At 58.6% G+C, this 16,659-nt stretch overlaps 1 protein-coding gene across 2 annotated transcripts; it reads left to right on the top strand.

The window, feature by feature from the left end:
- The first annotated feature begins 558 nt into the window (after positions 1-558).
- KIFC3 (kinesin family member C3) lies at positions 559-16,303 on the top strand. 2 transcript variants are annotated; one of them, XM_082289847.1, is made up of 21 exons: positions 559-598; positions 1,386-1,500; positions 3,122-3,267; positions 4,423-4,576; positions 6,659-6,855; positions 9,021-9,086; positions 9,561-9,704; positions 9,790-10,029; positions 10,239-10,412; positions 10,542-10,689; positions 10,776-10,906; positions 11,000-11,111; positions 11,246-11,427; positions 11,507-11,611; positions 11,826-11,956; positions 12,539-12,662; positions 13,107-13,236; positions 13,348-13,577; positions 14,247-14,381; positions 14,725-14,833; positions 15,304-16,303. In XM_082289847.1, the coding sequence occupies exons 2-21, from the start codon at positions 1,416-1,418 to the stop codon at positions 15,327-15,329; spliced, it is 2,769 nt and encodes a 922-aa protein (XP_082145973.1). In that variant the 5' UTR covers positions 559-598; positions 1,386-1,415; the 3' UTR covers positions 15,330-16,303. The 2 variants fall into 2 exon arrangements, with proteins under 2 accessions (XP_082145973.1, XP_082145974.1); XM_082289848.1 differs by lacking the exon at positions 559-598 and adding an exon at positions 889-943.
- Positions 16,304-16,659: the final 356 nt, after the last annotated feature.

Below are 16,659 nucleotides of genomic sequence, written 5' to 3'. Positions count from 1 at the left end.
GGATGTGGCAGAGTGTGAGGAGGGCATAGTTTGGGTAGACAGGTCCTCGGTGTGTGGGTCATCAGCACCACTGTCCCCGTGGTCCCCCAGGGTCACCGGGATGAGTGATGCCAGGAGGGGTGCACAGGTGGGATGGTTACACTGGGACTCCCTGAAGAGCACCGGGGTTGGGGTGGGAATGACAGAGACACACCGGGAGTACCCGGGACACACCGGGAGCCCCCAGGGCTATGCCAAGTGAGGGTCAGGGGAGCGCGGTGGGGGCGGGCCGCCCTGGGAAGGGCACGGGCAACACCGGGGCACCCCTGTGCTCCCAGGGCTCTGGCCAGAGGGGCCAGGGGTGTCGCGGGGACGCCCCGGGAGCTTTCCACAGTCGGCCCGGTGCCGCCCCTCCGGAGCCCCGCGCCCCTGGAGCCGCCGCCGCTGCCCGGTGCGGGAAGGGGGGCCCCGCCTCCGCCGCCCGTCGGGGGTTTCACGGGTTTCCGTGGCAACGAGCGCGGGGTGGAGCTCGGCGCTTCCGTTACCGAAGTGCCCGGGAGGGCGGGGACGGGCCGGGGCCGGTGCCGGGTGCTCCGCTGCTGCCGCCGCCCCGCGCCCGGTAAGTGGCCCCGCGGGGCGGCACCGGCGGCGCGGGGGAGCCGGGCAGGACCGGGCAGTACCGGGGCTCCCTTTGTCTACGGGCTGGGAGCGCTGTCACGGAGCGCCCGGGGCGCGGCGAGAGCGCGGCTCCCCGTTAGCCTGCGGCGGGCGGTGCCACCGGCACCGGGACCAGCGCCGGGGGTGCGCGGAGCGGGGCTGCGCCTCCTGCTCGCTGGGACCGGCACCGGCACCGCCCCGCTGAGGGGCCCGCCCGCCCGGAGCCGCTGGCTGGGAGAACGAGGGACCCTGGGGCGGGCAGGCGGGCGGCTCCGCGCCCCTTCCCCGCCGAAGCGGCCCCGGTGAGGTGCGGCGAGTGCGGTGCGGTGTGTGCGGAGCGGAGCGGGCGGTGCCGAGCGGAGCGGAGCGCTGTGCGCGGAGCGGTGCAGTGCAGGGCATTGTGTGCGGTGAGATGCGGTGGGTGCGGTGCCGCCCGGGTGCAGGGCTGCCCGTGGTCCCGGAGTTCCTAACTCCCTAAGTCAGCCCCAGCCCGAGGTTAGGAGGGGCCTGGAGAGGCTTCAGGAATGAGTAAATTAATTACAGACACGGTTTATGTCACATCCGCCGGGAGCACGGAGGGAGCCCGAGGCTGTCGCCTTTTCGGGAGCATTAAACGGGATTGATGCAACTTCCTGCGGGTTTCGGGAGTCGGAGCCGGTGTTACCGTCGTGGTTTGCCCCAGAACGTCCCGCCGGGATTTACAGCTGGACAATGAGACCGGCTGAGATGTCTGTTGCGCTTCTCTGCAGAGGTGCTGCTGTACTCGGGACCCCCGTGCCATGATCACATCCCGCACCGCCTGGGATCTGGGATCCGGGCCCTCCGCCGGAGCCGCCTGGAAGACGAAGGACCTTGCCCCGGCCGGTGAGTACAGCACGATGGCTTGTCCTTGCCCCTTGGGGCTCAGCCTGCCACGCTCACGCCCTGCTCACTGGGGAAGGAGAGACTGGGAACAGGCCAGCCTGCATTTTTCACATTTCTTTCCGGATGAAGGTCAAGATTTGAGAAACGGGGACGCAGAAGCAGGCACAAAGCTCTGGGCAGCCAGCTGGTGAGAAGAGAAGGCTGCCTCCATCTCCCTCCTGGCCCTTCCGAGGGGGAAACTTAGGGAGAAAGGTTAAAATTTAACATGTGAGAAAGAAAATAGAACGATCTGCATAACAGGGCAAATGCAGGGCCTTTGCCTCTTCCCAGCCTTGGCTCCTTTGAAGGGCTCCCTGGTGCACGGACCCCATGGGTGAGTTTAGTCGGAGTTTTCCTCTATGGAGGCTGAGCTGCTCTGCAGGCAGGCAGGGAGCTGCTTGCCCCAACCTGCAGCCGCTTCTTGGGAAACAGCCCTTCCCACCTCCCTCACCAATCGTGCCGGATGGGTTTTGACAAAGGGGGAGGCTGAACCCCCCTATTTGGACGTTTTTTTCTCTTGGTTTCAGCATTTGCCATCCCTCTGAGCTGGCAGCCGCTTCTCTGGGCATGGCTTCTTCTCTGGCACTCTAGCCAGTCCAGGCAAATGCTGGTTGGCATTAAAGCCTCCAAAACCAAGTTTTTTCAGCACTTCCTCTCCCCAACGGCTGCCACGGCCTGTGCTGGGATGGGGAACTCATCTGTTATCCAGGCATTTGCCAGAGCTTTGGAAATGCTCAATTTTCACGGTGCACGCAAAATGTTACAGATAATTAGAGGCTGGGAAGAAGTCCAGAGTGGTGGACTAACTTCATCAGGACACATCTCCCTCCAGACATTGCTTCCACCTCTGGTTCAACTTCCTCTGGATGGTTTTAGGGGGAAAAGGCTGCATTATTGAGGTTTGATTTGTGAGTGATTGACTTTTTCCCTGCCAGCTGGAGAAGAGATTTGGCCACCTGTGATGGTGGCAGTGCTTGTGGCAGACAGGTGGGGGGGGCACAGGGTCCCCGAGCAGTGGGATGTAGCCCTCGCCAGCTGCTTTTCCTGTAACAGAGGAGGACACAGCCATGACAGAAGGCTCTTTGAGTTGCTGTTTTCCTTCTGTGCGGCTCAGCAGGACAGGGAAGTGCTGCCCTGGCTGCTTTCAGGTTTGGCTGCCTGACAAATGAAGGAAATATTTGGGGGCAGCGGAGGGAGGTGACGCCGTCAGGGTCCGTCCGTCTGGTTTCGGTGATGCAAGCTGGCTTTGGCAGCTCTTCTGAGATAGGATCGCAGGAAGTGGAGCAGCTTGGCAAGGGGTAGAACTGGGATATCCCTGGTGGGGGCACAGATCTGGTCCTGCAGAGGCCAGACGGATGCTACACCCTGAATTCTCATTACTAGTCATTGTCAACCGCCCCCTGGAGGACTAATTTTTCTAATTAACATAATTAACATTTTTAATACAAGTCATGCACTGTCTCTGCCACACCAGTACAGTGGTGGCAGCAGGGAGGAGGAGGTGGGTTTGCTGAGCTAGCCAAAGGCTGTGTCCGTCCTGGGCTCCCAGGTGGATCCAGGGATGCTCTTTGCTCCATCTCAGGCCGTGGGCAGGACAGGCTCGGCACTGCGAGCGGAGCAGGCACTTCTCCCCGGGTTCCTCTGCTGCCGGCACTGCTTCACCATAAAATCCTCAGCGTGAGCTGGCTGGACACTGCAAACCCCCGTGGGCTCTGCCGGGCTCTCCAGGTGAGGAACGTTGAGCCAGACATGGCTTGTGTAGGGAGGGCAGTTTTGGGGTGGTGGGGAGGATGCCCCACACCTATCTGGGCCATCCAGGTGGGAGCCCACTGGTTCCCTCCATTACCACAACCAGTTTCTGCCTGGACCCCAGCAGTGCCTGCCTTGAGCAGAGCTGCCACCTGGGAGGGGAGGGAAAAGCATCTCTGGGGAGTCAAAGGCATCAAAAAAGGGGAACAGCATTCATAACAGGATAGCATTTTCTGGGTCACTTATGGGTCATGTTGGCAGGAGAACTCAAGGCAGAAGTGTGATAAGAAAATGCAGTGCCGTGAGGTGGTGTTTGCCTGTGGGATGGAGGAGAAGGAGGTGGAAGGGTGCCATGGCCAGGGACAGTGTCGGGACACCATGTACTGCTGTGGCTGCCACTAGTTCATTCCAGGCTTCAGGCAAATCATTCAAATTCCCCTTCTTTGAAAAGAAGGAAAACACCTTCTTATCACACACCAGCCTCGATGAATTCCCTTCGGCAAAACCCTCCTGGAGTCTCAGATGTAGAGGCACCGCAGACACGCGGCTTCTCCAGGAGGATGCTGCTGCCTCCTTCCAAATTACTCTCAAATTACTGGCGTGTACCAAGTATTTGCCCCTCTGCTGGGGTGAGGTTTCCTTAGCATCACTGGCCCGTGGGGTGATGCCACAGGCTCTGAGATAAGCTTTAAGAAAGAAAAGGCATTCTTGAGCAGAATGAGCTTGGCCAATCATCACGTTTTATAGCAGCCTTATGAAAGCTCCTTTGAGATTTCTTTTGATTTTTTTGGAGCTGGGTTCCATCCCAGAGGGCATGAGCCATGCCTGCAAGTCAGAGTCTCTTTCTTTTTAAGGCCATAGAGAGAAAAATAGGAAATATTCAGTATAACTGCATGGCCAAACTGAGGGAAATTGTTTATGGGGAGAACTGAAAACATAAGTTCATTGTGGCAGCTTCCCAACACAGAGCACCCTTGGTGGGGGCGTTTCCCCAGGCTCCACTGTTCTGTCTTCTGCACTTCCCACCCTGCTCACTCCTCCTGGCCAGCCCAGTGAAGTGCCAGCTGCTGGCACCGTGTCCAGCACAGTGTGGGCAGTCACTGTCTCAGCTCTCTGACCTGTTTCTCCTCACAGACACAGGCCCTGCGGGACAGGACGTGCAAGCGGCGGGAGGAGACCCAGCACCGCGCCCCGACACCGGCCACGGAGGAGCCGCCTGCATCCCCCCGTGAGCCAGCGGCTGCCACAGCAGTGCAGGCAGCCTCCACCATGAACCTGGAGAAAGCAGGTAAGGGGAGAGCAGGGATGCAGTGTTGAGCGCTCAGGAGGAGGGATGGGATGCAACGAGGGCTTGGTACCGGCCAGTGGGTATCGAGGAAACCTCTCCTCTTTTGGGGTGCAGATAGATGTGTGGCTGTGCTCACTGCGGGGAGCAGGTCACAGAAGAAATCCAACACCAGCCAGCTGCTGGCTGGTGACAGGGACCGATGAATTATTGAGCTGGATGAACAGAGCAGGTGAGCTCCGGTGAACCCACTGCTGTTTCCTCCTTCTTAAGGAAAATGTAACGTGTGTGGAAACGCTTGCAGCATGCGTGGCTGTGCCAGGGTGGAGAAATCCCATGGTTTCCTGTCTTTCTCAGTCAGGATTGAATTGTGTGAGCTTGTCAGGGCACATCTCGGGAGCTGCTCCTGGCGTGGTCCCCAGCTGCATCCCAGAGCAGCTCCCAGTGCAGAGTGGTGGCTGGGAAGGGGCAGGGATGCAGGAGAGGGGGGGTCTGCATGGCAATGGTAACAGGGCAGAGCCGAGGAGCAGGTATCTTTCCAGATGGCTTTCAGAGCATTTTGGAAAGCAGGAGGGTCACTGTGCCCTGCCTGCCACACTCAGACCATGCACCACCACCAGCACATCTGCCCAGGGGGAGATGTAACACAGGGCTGGTCGGCACCTCCTCTCCCATGGATGCTGCTGCAGGAAGAAGGTGCTGGAGTGTGGAGGAAGGCACGATCTGTGGGGGATTTTCCTGCCTGGCAGTTTGACCTGCAGCTGAGTGTTGCGGCTCTGAACCTGGCTCTGCCTTGGATCCCAGTCCAGGATTAGTGTGAATGTGTGCAGACATGTAGTGTGTCCACAGGAGCCTGGTGCTTCCTGTAATTTTGTCTTATCCCTGCACACGCCCCAAGGGGCGAAAGCTGGAATTCCTGTCAACTTCGGACATTTCAGGGTGGATTTTTTGTGTGTTGATTTTAAAGAGAAGACCACAGTCCCCTGCCTGAGCAGCCAGCACCTGACAGTGCTCTTTTTGGGGTATCCAGCCCATGTCAGGAAGACAAAACCTGATGATCGCTTCCACAACCACTGCTGGCTAAGTCCCATGGCGTGCTATCAGCAGCAGAGCTGTGGTTTGGTCCCAGCATTTCACCTTTTGCACATTCTGCTGCCTCCTTAACTCCATTTAAAGGTATAAAATCTGATTCACAGACAAAAAAGTCTCTCTTTTTGCATTCAGGACGTTTCCCAGGAAGCAGGTGGCATCTTCCTGCAGGCAGCACGGTGATTCCCAGCACCAGCTCCTGCCTGTGAAACCTCAGGTTTCTGGTGGCAGCAGATGAAATCCACAGCAGGCAGGGAAGGGCGCCGGGCAGCCGGGATCCTGACCGTCAGTTCTCCCGCTGCAGTGCCTCATCCCCACATTGGGAATGAGTCACGCCAGCTCATTGCTTCTTGGGAACTACCAGGTCATTTGGTAGGCTCTGATGTACGGCCAGGTTGGCTTCTGTCAGCACTGGTGGCTCTATTAACATGCAGAAAGTGATGTTTAAAATAATACTAGGAAGGTTAGAAAGCTGAACACACAAGGATTAGGCAATATGGCCATTCATGGGCTGTATAATTTTAATTTTGCTTCCATTATGTTTGTGTGTAGTGACGCAGACTTTAATGACACGATCACACACTGCTTTTCCACCGGCTCATTCAGAAGAAAGGATGCCGGTGTGAATCAGCGCCGTGCTCAGGGCAGTTGTTATCTGAGCGAGGCAGCAGCATCTCGGCGTGTGGTGGGGCTGGGTCACAGTGCAGCGCTGTGGGCAGGTGCTGGGTGTTGTGGCCTGGGATGCTCTGCTGGCATCGGCAGATCCCTTTGGCTCCCACCCAGCTGGACCCCCACCGTTAGCTGGGCCCGCTCTGGTCAGCACCTTGGCACTTGGGATGCACCTCTGACACGTCACTGCGCTCTCTGGGACTTGTGCAAGTCCAGTTTCCTGCGTTCCCATCTCCAGCTCAGCCCCTGGGGCTACCCATGGCTGGCACTCTGCTCCCCAGCAAGGTGGCCGTGTCCTGACCAGCTCCATCTTTGCTCGTGCTGCAGGAGGGAGGCTCTGCGGTGGGAAACGCGCCAGCCTGCCCACGGCCCGGCCCTTCCCCATGATCCAGGAGGTGATGGCCTCCATGGCACATCTGCAGAAGGAGAAGCTGCGGCTGCAGGAGGAGCTGCTGGAGCTGCAGGAGAAGCTCACTGCCCAGGAGAACAACGAGCTCTCCCTCTCTCTCCAGCTGCAAGGCCAGGTATGATGGGGACAGGGTGACACAAGGGGGTCTGTCAGGCTCTTCAGACTCAGTCTGTGGCTTGGCTGGAGCACTGTGGCACGCAGTTAGTGATGGCTGCACTTGGAAGGAGTGTAGGATCTCCATCGCGGAGCATCTTCTTCGCTGGCTGTTCCCGAGCACCAGCTTTGGCTGTGCCTCCCTTGGGATGCTTGTGGTCCCGAGTGACACCACAATAGTGCTGACAAGGGTGTGTGGCTCTGTGGACATGACATGGCCAGGAGGGCTTTGGGCATCAGGATGCAGCCCTGCACCAGTCATCCATCCACCCAGCACAGGACAGCTGCTGCAGGATCAGCTCGTTAGACCGACCTACCAGTTTAATTCTAGTGACTTTCAGGAGGTGGAAAGTGAATGTCAAGGCACAGAATTGTCTGATGAAGGGACAGGATTTGGCCACTGTGACACTCCTCCCCAAAACCATCTCCTGCACTGATGCAGGCACATCCTCAGCACGAGTACTTGGGTCGTCCCAGGGACATGGAAATTTTGGCTGCTTGTAAAGGGATTTGCATGTGGCTGTTGTGGAAGCTGTTACAGTCAGGTTCTGCTTGTTCCACGGGTGTCAAAAAGGAGGAGGTAGTTGTCCTCATTTGGTTGGCATGCTCTGCATGACACAAGTGTGAGTGCAGCAGGATCTGGCCCCACACTGGCCAGTTCGGCAGCAAGCGCAGCCGACACCGGCTGGAGTGAAGAGCTGGCCCAAACTTCCAAAGCTTTGGGATGGCCGGGCCATGGCTCGAGCCAGATCCGGCTGCCAAGGAGTTCCTGTCACGTCCAGAGAACAGGATGCAGCTGGAGATGCCCAAGCAGGTAGGCGATGGAGGAACATTGACGTTTTTGGGTGCCACGGCAGAGGGAATGGTGGGCAGGCTCCGGCGTGTGCACCGATTGATTGGGCTGGCGGCTTTCCTGGAACAAGCCATGACTCTTTTCTTCTTAGTATCTCCCCTCCCTTAAAAATACTTATAAAAACAGCTTAATAATCTCCCTCAGTGGATATGGAAATGGGGTTTTCCCACTCAAGCACTCGGTGCTCGCTCGGCCCCCAGCCAGAGCGGGGGAGACTGCTGTGGAAGGAGGGAGATCCCAATCCCGGCTGGGAGCAGCCACCTTCCCCCACCTGCAGCTGCGGAGCTCCAGCCGTGCTCCAGCTCCCGGCCATGCCAAGCACAGGGCACACAGAGGGGCTGCCCGCCCTGCTGCCATCTCTGCAAGGGTGCGGCTGAATAATTTACCAGATTAATTACAGCCTCATGTCAGCACATCTGCATTGGTTATTAATCAGCAGTTCCTAAATTATGGTCCACAGAGGGCCGTGCTTGCTGGTTGTTGAGATGGGGCAATATCCAGGCGTGTCCCAGAGAGGGGTTTGGCGGCTTTCTGGAGCGGGGAAACTGGGAGCTGGGCTGGTATCTGGGGGTGGTCAAGCATGGTGGTCAAGCAAGGGACAGAGCAGGTGGGCAAACCCCACTAAAACACAGCCCACGAGACTGCTGGCTGCACCAAGCACTCACTGCTGCTGTTTATTCCAATAATAATTGCAGATTTTGGGAGAGCCTTACTGGTCTCTGCACAAAAGAAGGTTGAGGATTTCTGAAATCCACCTGGTTTTGCGGGGAGGGCAACCTGGTCCCTTGGGCTGGGCAGATGTCCAGGTGGAGGTTGATGGAGAGCATCCTCCTGTGGGACTCAGACGTGTGGTCTTCTTGAAGAGCTCTTGCTCCCTCTTTGTACCAAGATAACTTTCCTAGAAAGAAAAATAAAAAAGGTAGAGCAAAGCTGTGTTGTGAGGACAGAACAAGGCACTTCTGGCTCTTCAAACACAGTTATGGATAGGTTTGTTTTTTCCCTTCTCCAAAGATGATGCTACTTTTTTTTAATAATGGTTTCTGCTAGTGCTCAACATGGACAAATTATACCCATGGTTGAACAAGGTCAAAGCAAAGCTTTCATTAACTCTCATTTTAATCAACTCGTGTGAATCAGGCGCTCAGAGCCAGGTGGAAAATTAAAGCATAACAAAAGTGTGCGCCAGACTGGACGTTGGTGGCTGGGGCGGCACCGCGGGGTCTCCTCCGAGAGCTGCTGAGGTGCCTCCTGGTTAACCCAGTCTCTGTTGACAGGTGGAAACTCTGAAGGAAAAGCTCCTGGAGCAGGCACAGGAGATCAGCCGGCTGCGCTCGGAGCTGGTGAGCTGCCACTGGGATGGGACTGAGCCACCCTGCCCCTGAGAGACGCTGGAGCTCTGGGTCCCTGAGGAGGAAGAGGGAACACGGGGTGGGCGGAGATGGATTAAACCTCCCCGGGGTCACAGTTTGGACCGCGCAAGCCAAGCGACACTGAGGGACAAAAGTGTGGGATTTTCTGTCCAATGCAATGTTGCACTGGTGACCTCGGGGCTGTCACCCTGCGGTGGGAAGTGAAAGCCCCTCTGTGGGTTGGGGCTCCGTGGGGGCAGGAGGAGGCTCCTCAGTGCAGCAGGCTGAGTGATTCCCAGTGGAGCAGGCAGATTGATGGGCACCTGGAGCTTTGAATGAAATTACAGAGAATAGCACACGGAGGGCTCCTCCATACTGCGGGCTGGGGGATCCATGAGGGCAGCAAGCCGGGGCTCCCCGAGCGCATGGAGATTCCATGTCCTCTCCCATTCGCTCCTGGCGCAGGGTGGCACGGATGCGGAGAAGCACCGGGACCTGCTGGCGGCCGAGAACGAGCGCCTGCGGCAGGAGATGAAGGCGTGCGAGGGGGAGCTGCGAGAGCTGCGGCGGCAGCAGCAGGCACCGTGCCGCGACTGCCCCCACCTGCAGGTGAGTCGCCGGTGGTGGCGGTGGTGGTGGCAGGGTGATGGGCACCTGTGGGTGACATGGCCGTGTCTGTCCTGTCCTTTGCCAGGAGAACGCCGGGCTGCAGGAGCAGCTGTCCCAGCTGCAGCGGGAGGCAGAGGAGACGCGGGCTAAGTTGGTGGAGCTGGACCTGGAGGTGCAGCAGAAGACGAACCGCTTGGCCGAAGTGGAGCTGCGGCTCAAGGACTCCCTGGCTGAGAGAGCCGAGGAGGAGGAGCGGCTCAGCCGGCGGCTGCGGGACAGCCAGGAGACCATCGCCAGCCTCAAGTCCCAGCCTCAGCAGATAAAGGTGGGCACCACAGGACTCTCCATTTTTCCTGGTTGGGCTGGGTGCCTTACAGTGCCCTGCAAGTGCAACCTGTCTCTCTGCCCTGAGCACATCAGCACAGCACCATGATTTCCTAAATTATCCTCCCTTGGGCCAGCATCAGCTCCATCCCAGGCCCCTCAGGTGCTGTTTCCCCAGTACACCCGATCTGTGGGTGCTTTCCCCTGCAGTACATCATCAAGACGGTAGAGGTGGAGTCAACCAAGGCAAAACAAGCTCTGTGCGAGACCCAGTCCCGAAACCAGTACCTGCAGGAGCAGGTGGGGATGCAGAAGCAGGTGCTGAAGGAGATGGAACAGCAGCTGCAGAGCTCCCAGAAGACAGAGGCTCAGCTCCGAGCTCAGGTCTGAGTGCAACAGGTGTAAATCAGAACTCACCCTACATTCTCTGCCTGCCTGGTGCTTGCCAGGTGCCACAGTGTGGCAGCAGGTGGGCACAGACTCAGAGTCACCCCCCACTTGCTCCTCTCCCAGATCATGATGTACGAGGCTGAACTGGAGCGAGCCCATGGGCAGATGCTGGAGGAGATGCAGGCGATGGAGGAGGAGAAGAACCGCGCCATTGAAGAGGCATTTTCCCGCGCCCAGGTGGAGATGAAGGCTGTGCACGAGAACCTGGCAGGTGAGGAGGGTTCAGGGGACTCTCAGGGTTGCCTGACTGATGTTGGGGTGTCATCATCTGCCCCCCAACCTGCCTCGTGACTGCAGGCGTCCGGACCAACCTGCTGACGCTGCAGCCGGCACTGCGCACCCTCACCCACGACTACAACAGCCTGAAGCGTCAGGTCCGCAACTTCCCCCTGCTTCTCCAGGAGACCCTGCGCAGCGCCAGGGCTGAGGTGAGCCCCCCCAGGACCACCACCCAGCACCCCTCCATGCAGGGTGGAGGTGCTGCGGAGGGTCACTGAGCCACTGGTCTCCACTGCCCCCAGATCAGCCAGGCCATCGAGGAGGTGCACAGCACCAACCGGGAGCTGCTGCGCAAGTACCGGCGGGAGCTGCAGCTCCGCAAGAAGTGTCACAATGAGCTGGTGCGGCTGAAAGGTGTGCGGGGTGCAGTGTCCCTGAGGTGGGACAGGAGGGACAGGGGAGCATCCCCATAAGGTGGTTGGGTTGGCTGCGGGATGCTTCAGCCCACCTCGTGTTTGATGGCTGAGTCCCTGCTTCTCCCCTCCAAGGAAACATCCGTGTTTTTGGGCGAGTCCGCCCCATCACAAAAGAGGACGGTGAGGGCCCCGAGGCAGCCAATGCTGTGACCTTCGATGCTGACGATGATGCTGTCCTGCACCTCCTGCACAAAGGGAAGCAGGTGTCCTTTGAGCTGGATAAGGTCTTCCCCCCACAAGCGTCCCAGGAGGAGGTGGGTGCTGCCATTCACACTGCTGGTATGAGGTGGGGAGGCAGCCACCTTCTCCTCACTCTCTCCTGTCCTCCCCCAGGTGTTTCAGGAGGTTCAAGCCCTGGTCACCTCCTGCATTGATGGCTACAACGTCTGCATCTTTGCCTATGGGCAGACAGGGGCAGGAAAAACCTACACGATGGAAGTGAGTTTGCTTGGCTTTTCTTCTCAGCTTCCCACCCTGCAGTGCCCAGTCTTGGCACTCAGGCTGGTGACCAGCTCAGACCCAGTGTGCTGAGCCGGTGTGATGGTTACTGCTGCTCCACAACAGCACCCTGGGCTTTGCTTCTGCTCAGAAAAAATACAGAATAAAATGCAAGAGGGTGTTTTTTATCCCATTTCTCACCCCAATCCATCAGGGGACGGCTGCAAACCCAGGGATCAACCAGCGGGCCCTGCAGCTCCTCTTCTCCGAGGTGCGGGGCAAAGCAGCTGACTGGGACTATGCCATCACTGTCAGCGCTGCCGAGATCTACAACGAGGCGCTCAGGTACGGGGAGGGGGAAGAAACTTTTCTGGACATCACCCCGTGCTGCTCTCCCCCACATCCCTCCACCCCTGCCTAGGCCTCACAACTTGTCCCAGGGCCCTGAGCGCTGCATTTGGCCCTGCAAGGATTTATTTTTAATTTATTTTGGTGCACACTGCCCTTCCCATGAGCTGCATCACTTACACAGTCTCCCAGCTGCACCATCACTCCCACTCCCTCGCCCTGATGCAGTGGTGGGGGCGTCCCCCTCTCCCCCCTTCCCCTGCCCACGGACACTATATTTAGGAAGTTGTAACTGGGAGCTGAAAGCATGAGAAATATTTTCCTCCCTAGTCCAGCCACAGGAGGGGAGGGGCCTGGGAGCACATCCATGAGAATAACTGGGAACAGGGATGGGAGTGTGGTCTGAGTTGGGTGAGAGGAGGCACATGAGAGCCAAGAGAGTTAAGGTCTATAAATAAGATGTGCAGCTCCCCGGGAAGAGGCGGCTGCTGTGGCAGTGTTGGCACATAGCCCTGACACGCGGAATGGATGCCAGCACCCCCCTGGGATGGGAATGATAACGGGTGCCCCTTTGCCCAGGGACTTGCTGGGGAAGGAGCCACAGGAGAAGCTGGAGATCAAGCTGTGCCCTGATGGCAGCGGGCAGCTCTACGTGCCCGGGCTCACTGAGTTCAGAGTGCAGAGCGTGGAGGACATCAACAAGGTCTGGGGAGATGGGGGGTGGCAGGCACAGGAGGGTGGCAGGCACAGGAGGGTGGCAGCAGGGGTGCAGTGAACTGAGGAGGGGTCTTTGGTGTGTGACTCCTGGATTTGGGAGCATTTCTGAAGCACTGGCGAGCAACAGGGACGAAAATAGATCCCTGGGTGTGATGTGACAGTCACTGTCCCATGGAGTGAGCCACAGGGGGTTAAAAATAAAAGCGTGGGGCCCAGACAGTTCCTGAGGGATTAGTGGGATGCGGCTGTCACCGCAGTGCCCTGCCTGTCACCCCTGCCTCTGGTGCATCACCCAGGCTGAGACCTGACAGCGGTCTTCACCCTGATGGGCCAGGCAGCCCATGCTCAGGTTCATCCCTGGATCACAGGGGATTTGTGGTGGGACTGGGGCAGGTTGGCCTCACCCCCCCAACTCCCTGGACTCCCCCAGGTCTTTGAGTTTGGCCATGTCAAACGAGTGACAGAGTGCACCAACCTGAATGAGCACAGCTCTCGCTCCCACGCCCTCCTCATCGTCACCGTCCGTGGCCTCGACCGCAGCACAGGGCTCCGCACCACAGGTGGGTGTCACACGGCAAACCCCTCACCGGGGCACCTGGGCTGCGGCATCCCAGGGGTGTGTGAGGCTGGGCGCTGATGCCAGCGGTGGGGTTTTGGCTGTGTGTCCTCAGGGAAGCTGAACCTGGTGGACCTGGCGGGGTCGGAGCGGGTCGGGCGGTCGGGCGCGGAGGGCAGCCGGCTCCGCGAGGCGCAGCACATCAACAAGTCCCTGTCGGCGCTGGGCGATGTCATTTACGCCCTGCGCTCCCGGCAGGGCCACGTGCCCTTCCGCAACTCCAAGCTGACCTACCTGCTGCAGGACTCACTCAGCGGCGACAGCAAGACCCTCATGATGGTGCAGGTAGGGGCTGGGCACCCAGTGCCTGTCAGTATCCCCACAGCCAGGCAATGTGGTTTCTGGGTCCCTTCTTGCCCCAGTGCTGGGGCAGGTGGGAGGGATGCTGGAGGCAGGAGCTGGGCTGGAGTCGAGGGACGGGGCTTGCCCATGGGGCATCATCCAGTCTGCAATTGTGGTGCCACAGGCAGCTCTCTCTCTGTCTCTGCACCCCAGACGAGGCCAAGGGATGAGGAATTGACTCAGAGGTCCACGATCCTGGCCTCCCTGCCTGCACATGGATGCTGTCCCTATGGGAACAGTCTCTTCGTATATTGTCATCTCCCCATCCCCTCTTTTTCTGGGAGGATTTTAAGCTCTGGCAGCTTCTCCACCCCTGCCTTGTGATCCCCCACTCCCAGCTGCTGGCACCCACACCGAGCCCCTGTGGGGGCTGCCTGAGCCCCTGCACCTGCCACAGCTATTCCAGGCTGCTCCTTGCACTGGGGCACTTGGTGACAGGGAATCCAGCTGGCTCAGACACTGGCCCAGGCGTGGATGGATGGGGCTAGCCTGGGAGGGGCAGGTTAATAATAGCATCTCACCGGCCAGCAGCAGCAGGTTGCCTGGGGGGAGCCCTTGGGGTGCACAGGCAGCTGCCAGGGTGACTTTGTGCCTGCTCCTCCCTGACCACAGGTCTCCCCTGCTGAGAAGAACACCAGTGAGACGCTGTGCTCCCTGAAGTTTGCCGAGAGGGTTCGCTCTGTGGAGCTGGGTCCTGTCTCCCGCAAGGCTGAGCTGGGCTCATGGCCCAGCCAGGAGCACCTGGAGGTACCCAAGAGGCTGCTGGTGCCCTTCCTCTCCACCCTCACCCCAGGGATCACCCCTGTTTTGCCCCCACACGTGGTCCCCAGAGCTGTTGGGTGTTCCCCTAGAGCCACCTCCATTGGGCACCATCACCTGGTGGGATGCAGGTTGTTTCCAAACTGCAGTGTCCAGCCAATGCTGCCACCTTGGCTGTTCCAAGCCATTTTTCAGCAGTCCCATGGTAGCCCCTGAGAAATTTGGATACCACTACTCAGGCATGCACTATCTGCCTGTGCGTCCATCCCCATTTCTTCCCTCTGGGCCCTGGCATGGGCTGATCCTGGGGCTGTGTCCCCTCTCCTCCCAGGGTGACTCGCCGGGTTCTGCAGCACCACCTGGCCGGGGCCACGCATCCCCCAGCCCGGGGCAGCTCTCCAGTCGCTCTGCCTCCATCCGCAGGAAGCTCCACACCTCAGGTGGGTGGTGGGACACCTTGAGAGCCCAGACAGGGTCCTTCCATCCCAGGAGGCTCCAGCCACCAGCCCGTGGCAAAGCCTGCAGGGGAGAGTGAGCAGATTTGTAGTCAGCTCATTAACTAATGGCTAATTAGCCATGGCTAGCACTTCCCCAAGAGTGCCCTGGTTCGAAGGCACTGCTGATGGCTCAGGGGGCAAGGGGAGGGCAATGTCACCAGGCTGAACCTCTCTCCCCTTCAATTTCAGCCTGACTTAGGGGCAGCCGTGGCTGCCAGGTGAGTGCCTGTAGCTGGTGCTGGTGGAGGGCTCTGCTTCGCCCTGCTTCCCAGGCAGGGCAGGGCTGCCGGGCTGTGCAGGGACGCTGCTGGGGATGCTTGTGGTACCAGCTCCTGCTACACTGCCACCAGACGGGGCTGGGGCACTGGTGGCTGTGCCCCTGCCTGCTGTAACCCATGCATGTCTCCCCCCAGGGAAGCTGAGGCCAGTGCCCCTGTGACGAGTGCCAGCCACTGCATCAAACCCACTGCAGGACCCAGCCCCTCACAGTGACACTGAGATGGCTGCTGGAAGACAGGAAGGCTTTGGTGCTGTTCCCTTGGCCACCAGGACCCGTGACCAGAAGGTGATGGCACCTCTCACCATGAGCAGCATGGGGTCAGGGTCTCCCAGCAGCCAGCCCTGCCTCTCAGGGTGGGGGACAGTGGTGCTGGGCAGAGATCTGCCCCCTCAGCTGCTCAGCTCTGTGAGTTTATTTTTGCTGGACAGATGTTTTTAGCCACAGCGGGGAGCTGCTGGTTGCTCCCTCCATCTCTCCAGCTTTGCTTTTACAATGAGATCTGGCTGGGAGGGTGTGCAGAGCCAGACCAGCCCCTGGCCCTGCCTCTGCTACTGCCACAGGGCCAGCCTGGCCACAGCTCCGCCAAGACTCTGTCTGGGCAGCTGCCCGATGTCGTTCAGAGCAGCGCTTCCTCCACGTTAAGCCACAAAAACTCCCAGCAGCTCTTTTCCCTGTCAGTTTCTCAAGCCCTGTTGTTGCATGAAGGCCCCCGGTGCTGTGCATGAGCCGAGCTGCCATTCCTCGTGGTGCCAGTGCTGCCAGGGCCCCATGCTGTCTGCCTGTGGTACACAGCACCAGGGGGGATGGAGCAGTCTTGAATGAAGCTACTGTAAAGTTATTTACCAGTTGTCTTGTCAAGAGAGATCACAGTGTGGTCGAGATGAAAGTGTTTCAAATATTTATACCTGTTTACATGGTCTTGGAATGGAAAACTAGTGGAAAACAAAAAGACCCCAAACCTCCAGCCCAAAAGCCTCTTGGCTTATGTATGGGGATGGTGGTTGGCAGGGGCATGGGAGGAGATGGGACTGCCCTTGGACCTATCAACACCCACCTGTGGGTACATTTCCTCCTGCTCGAAATCCCTGCTGGAGGCACTGATGGCTCTTTCCACCACAGCCCTCTCCTCTCGCACTTCCATGGCAGATTCTATTTAAAAACAAAAAAGGGAAAAATAAATTTAGCCTTTTGTAAGATTAGATGTTTCTATGTATTTTAATAATTAAAAAATATCCTGTTTTGTAACAAAACTTATTTTAAATAAACTGTTAAAGCCAGTCCTCCTGCGCTGCTGTTCTTGAACCCTGCTTGAGGTGGGGTGGGTGCTTCTTCCGTCCTCCCAGCATCTCCCAGAGGGCTGGAAAATCCCATAATATCCTTCCCCTTGCAGCTACCCCCGGGGCCAGCCTGGCAGCACGGTCCCCACCCCATTTTGCAGCTATCAGGCTTCTGCAATTCGCGGGAGAGCAGTGGTTAAATCCAAAGTGAG

This window comes from Coloeus monedula, assembly GCF_965178545.1.
Source record: "Coloeus monedula genome assembly, chromosome: 13".
Lineage (NCBI taxonomy): Eukaryota > Metazoa > Chordata > Aves > Passeriformes > Corvidae > Coloeus > Coloeus monedula.
Note: the sequence above shows the minus strand (reverse complement) of the source record. Positions and strands in the feature narration are given on the sequence as shown.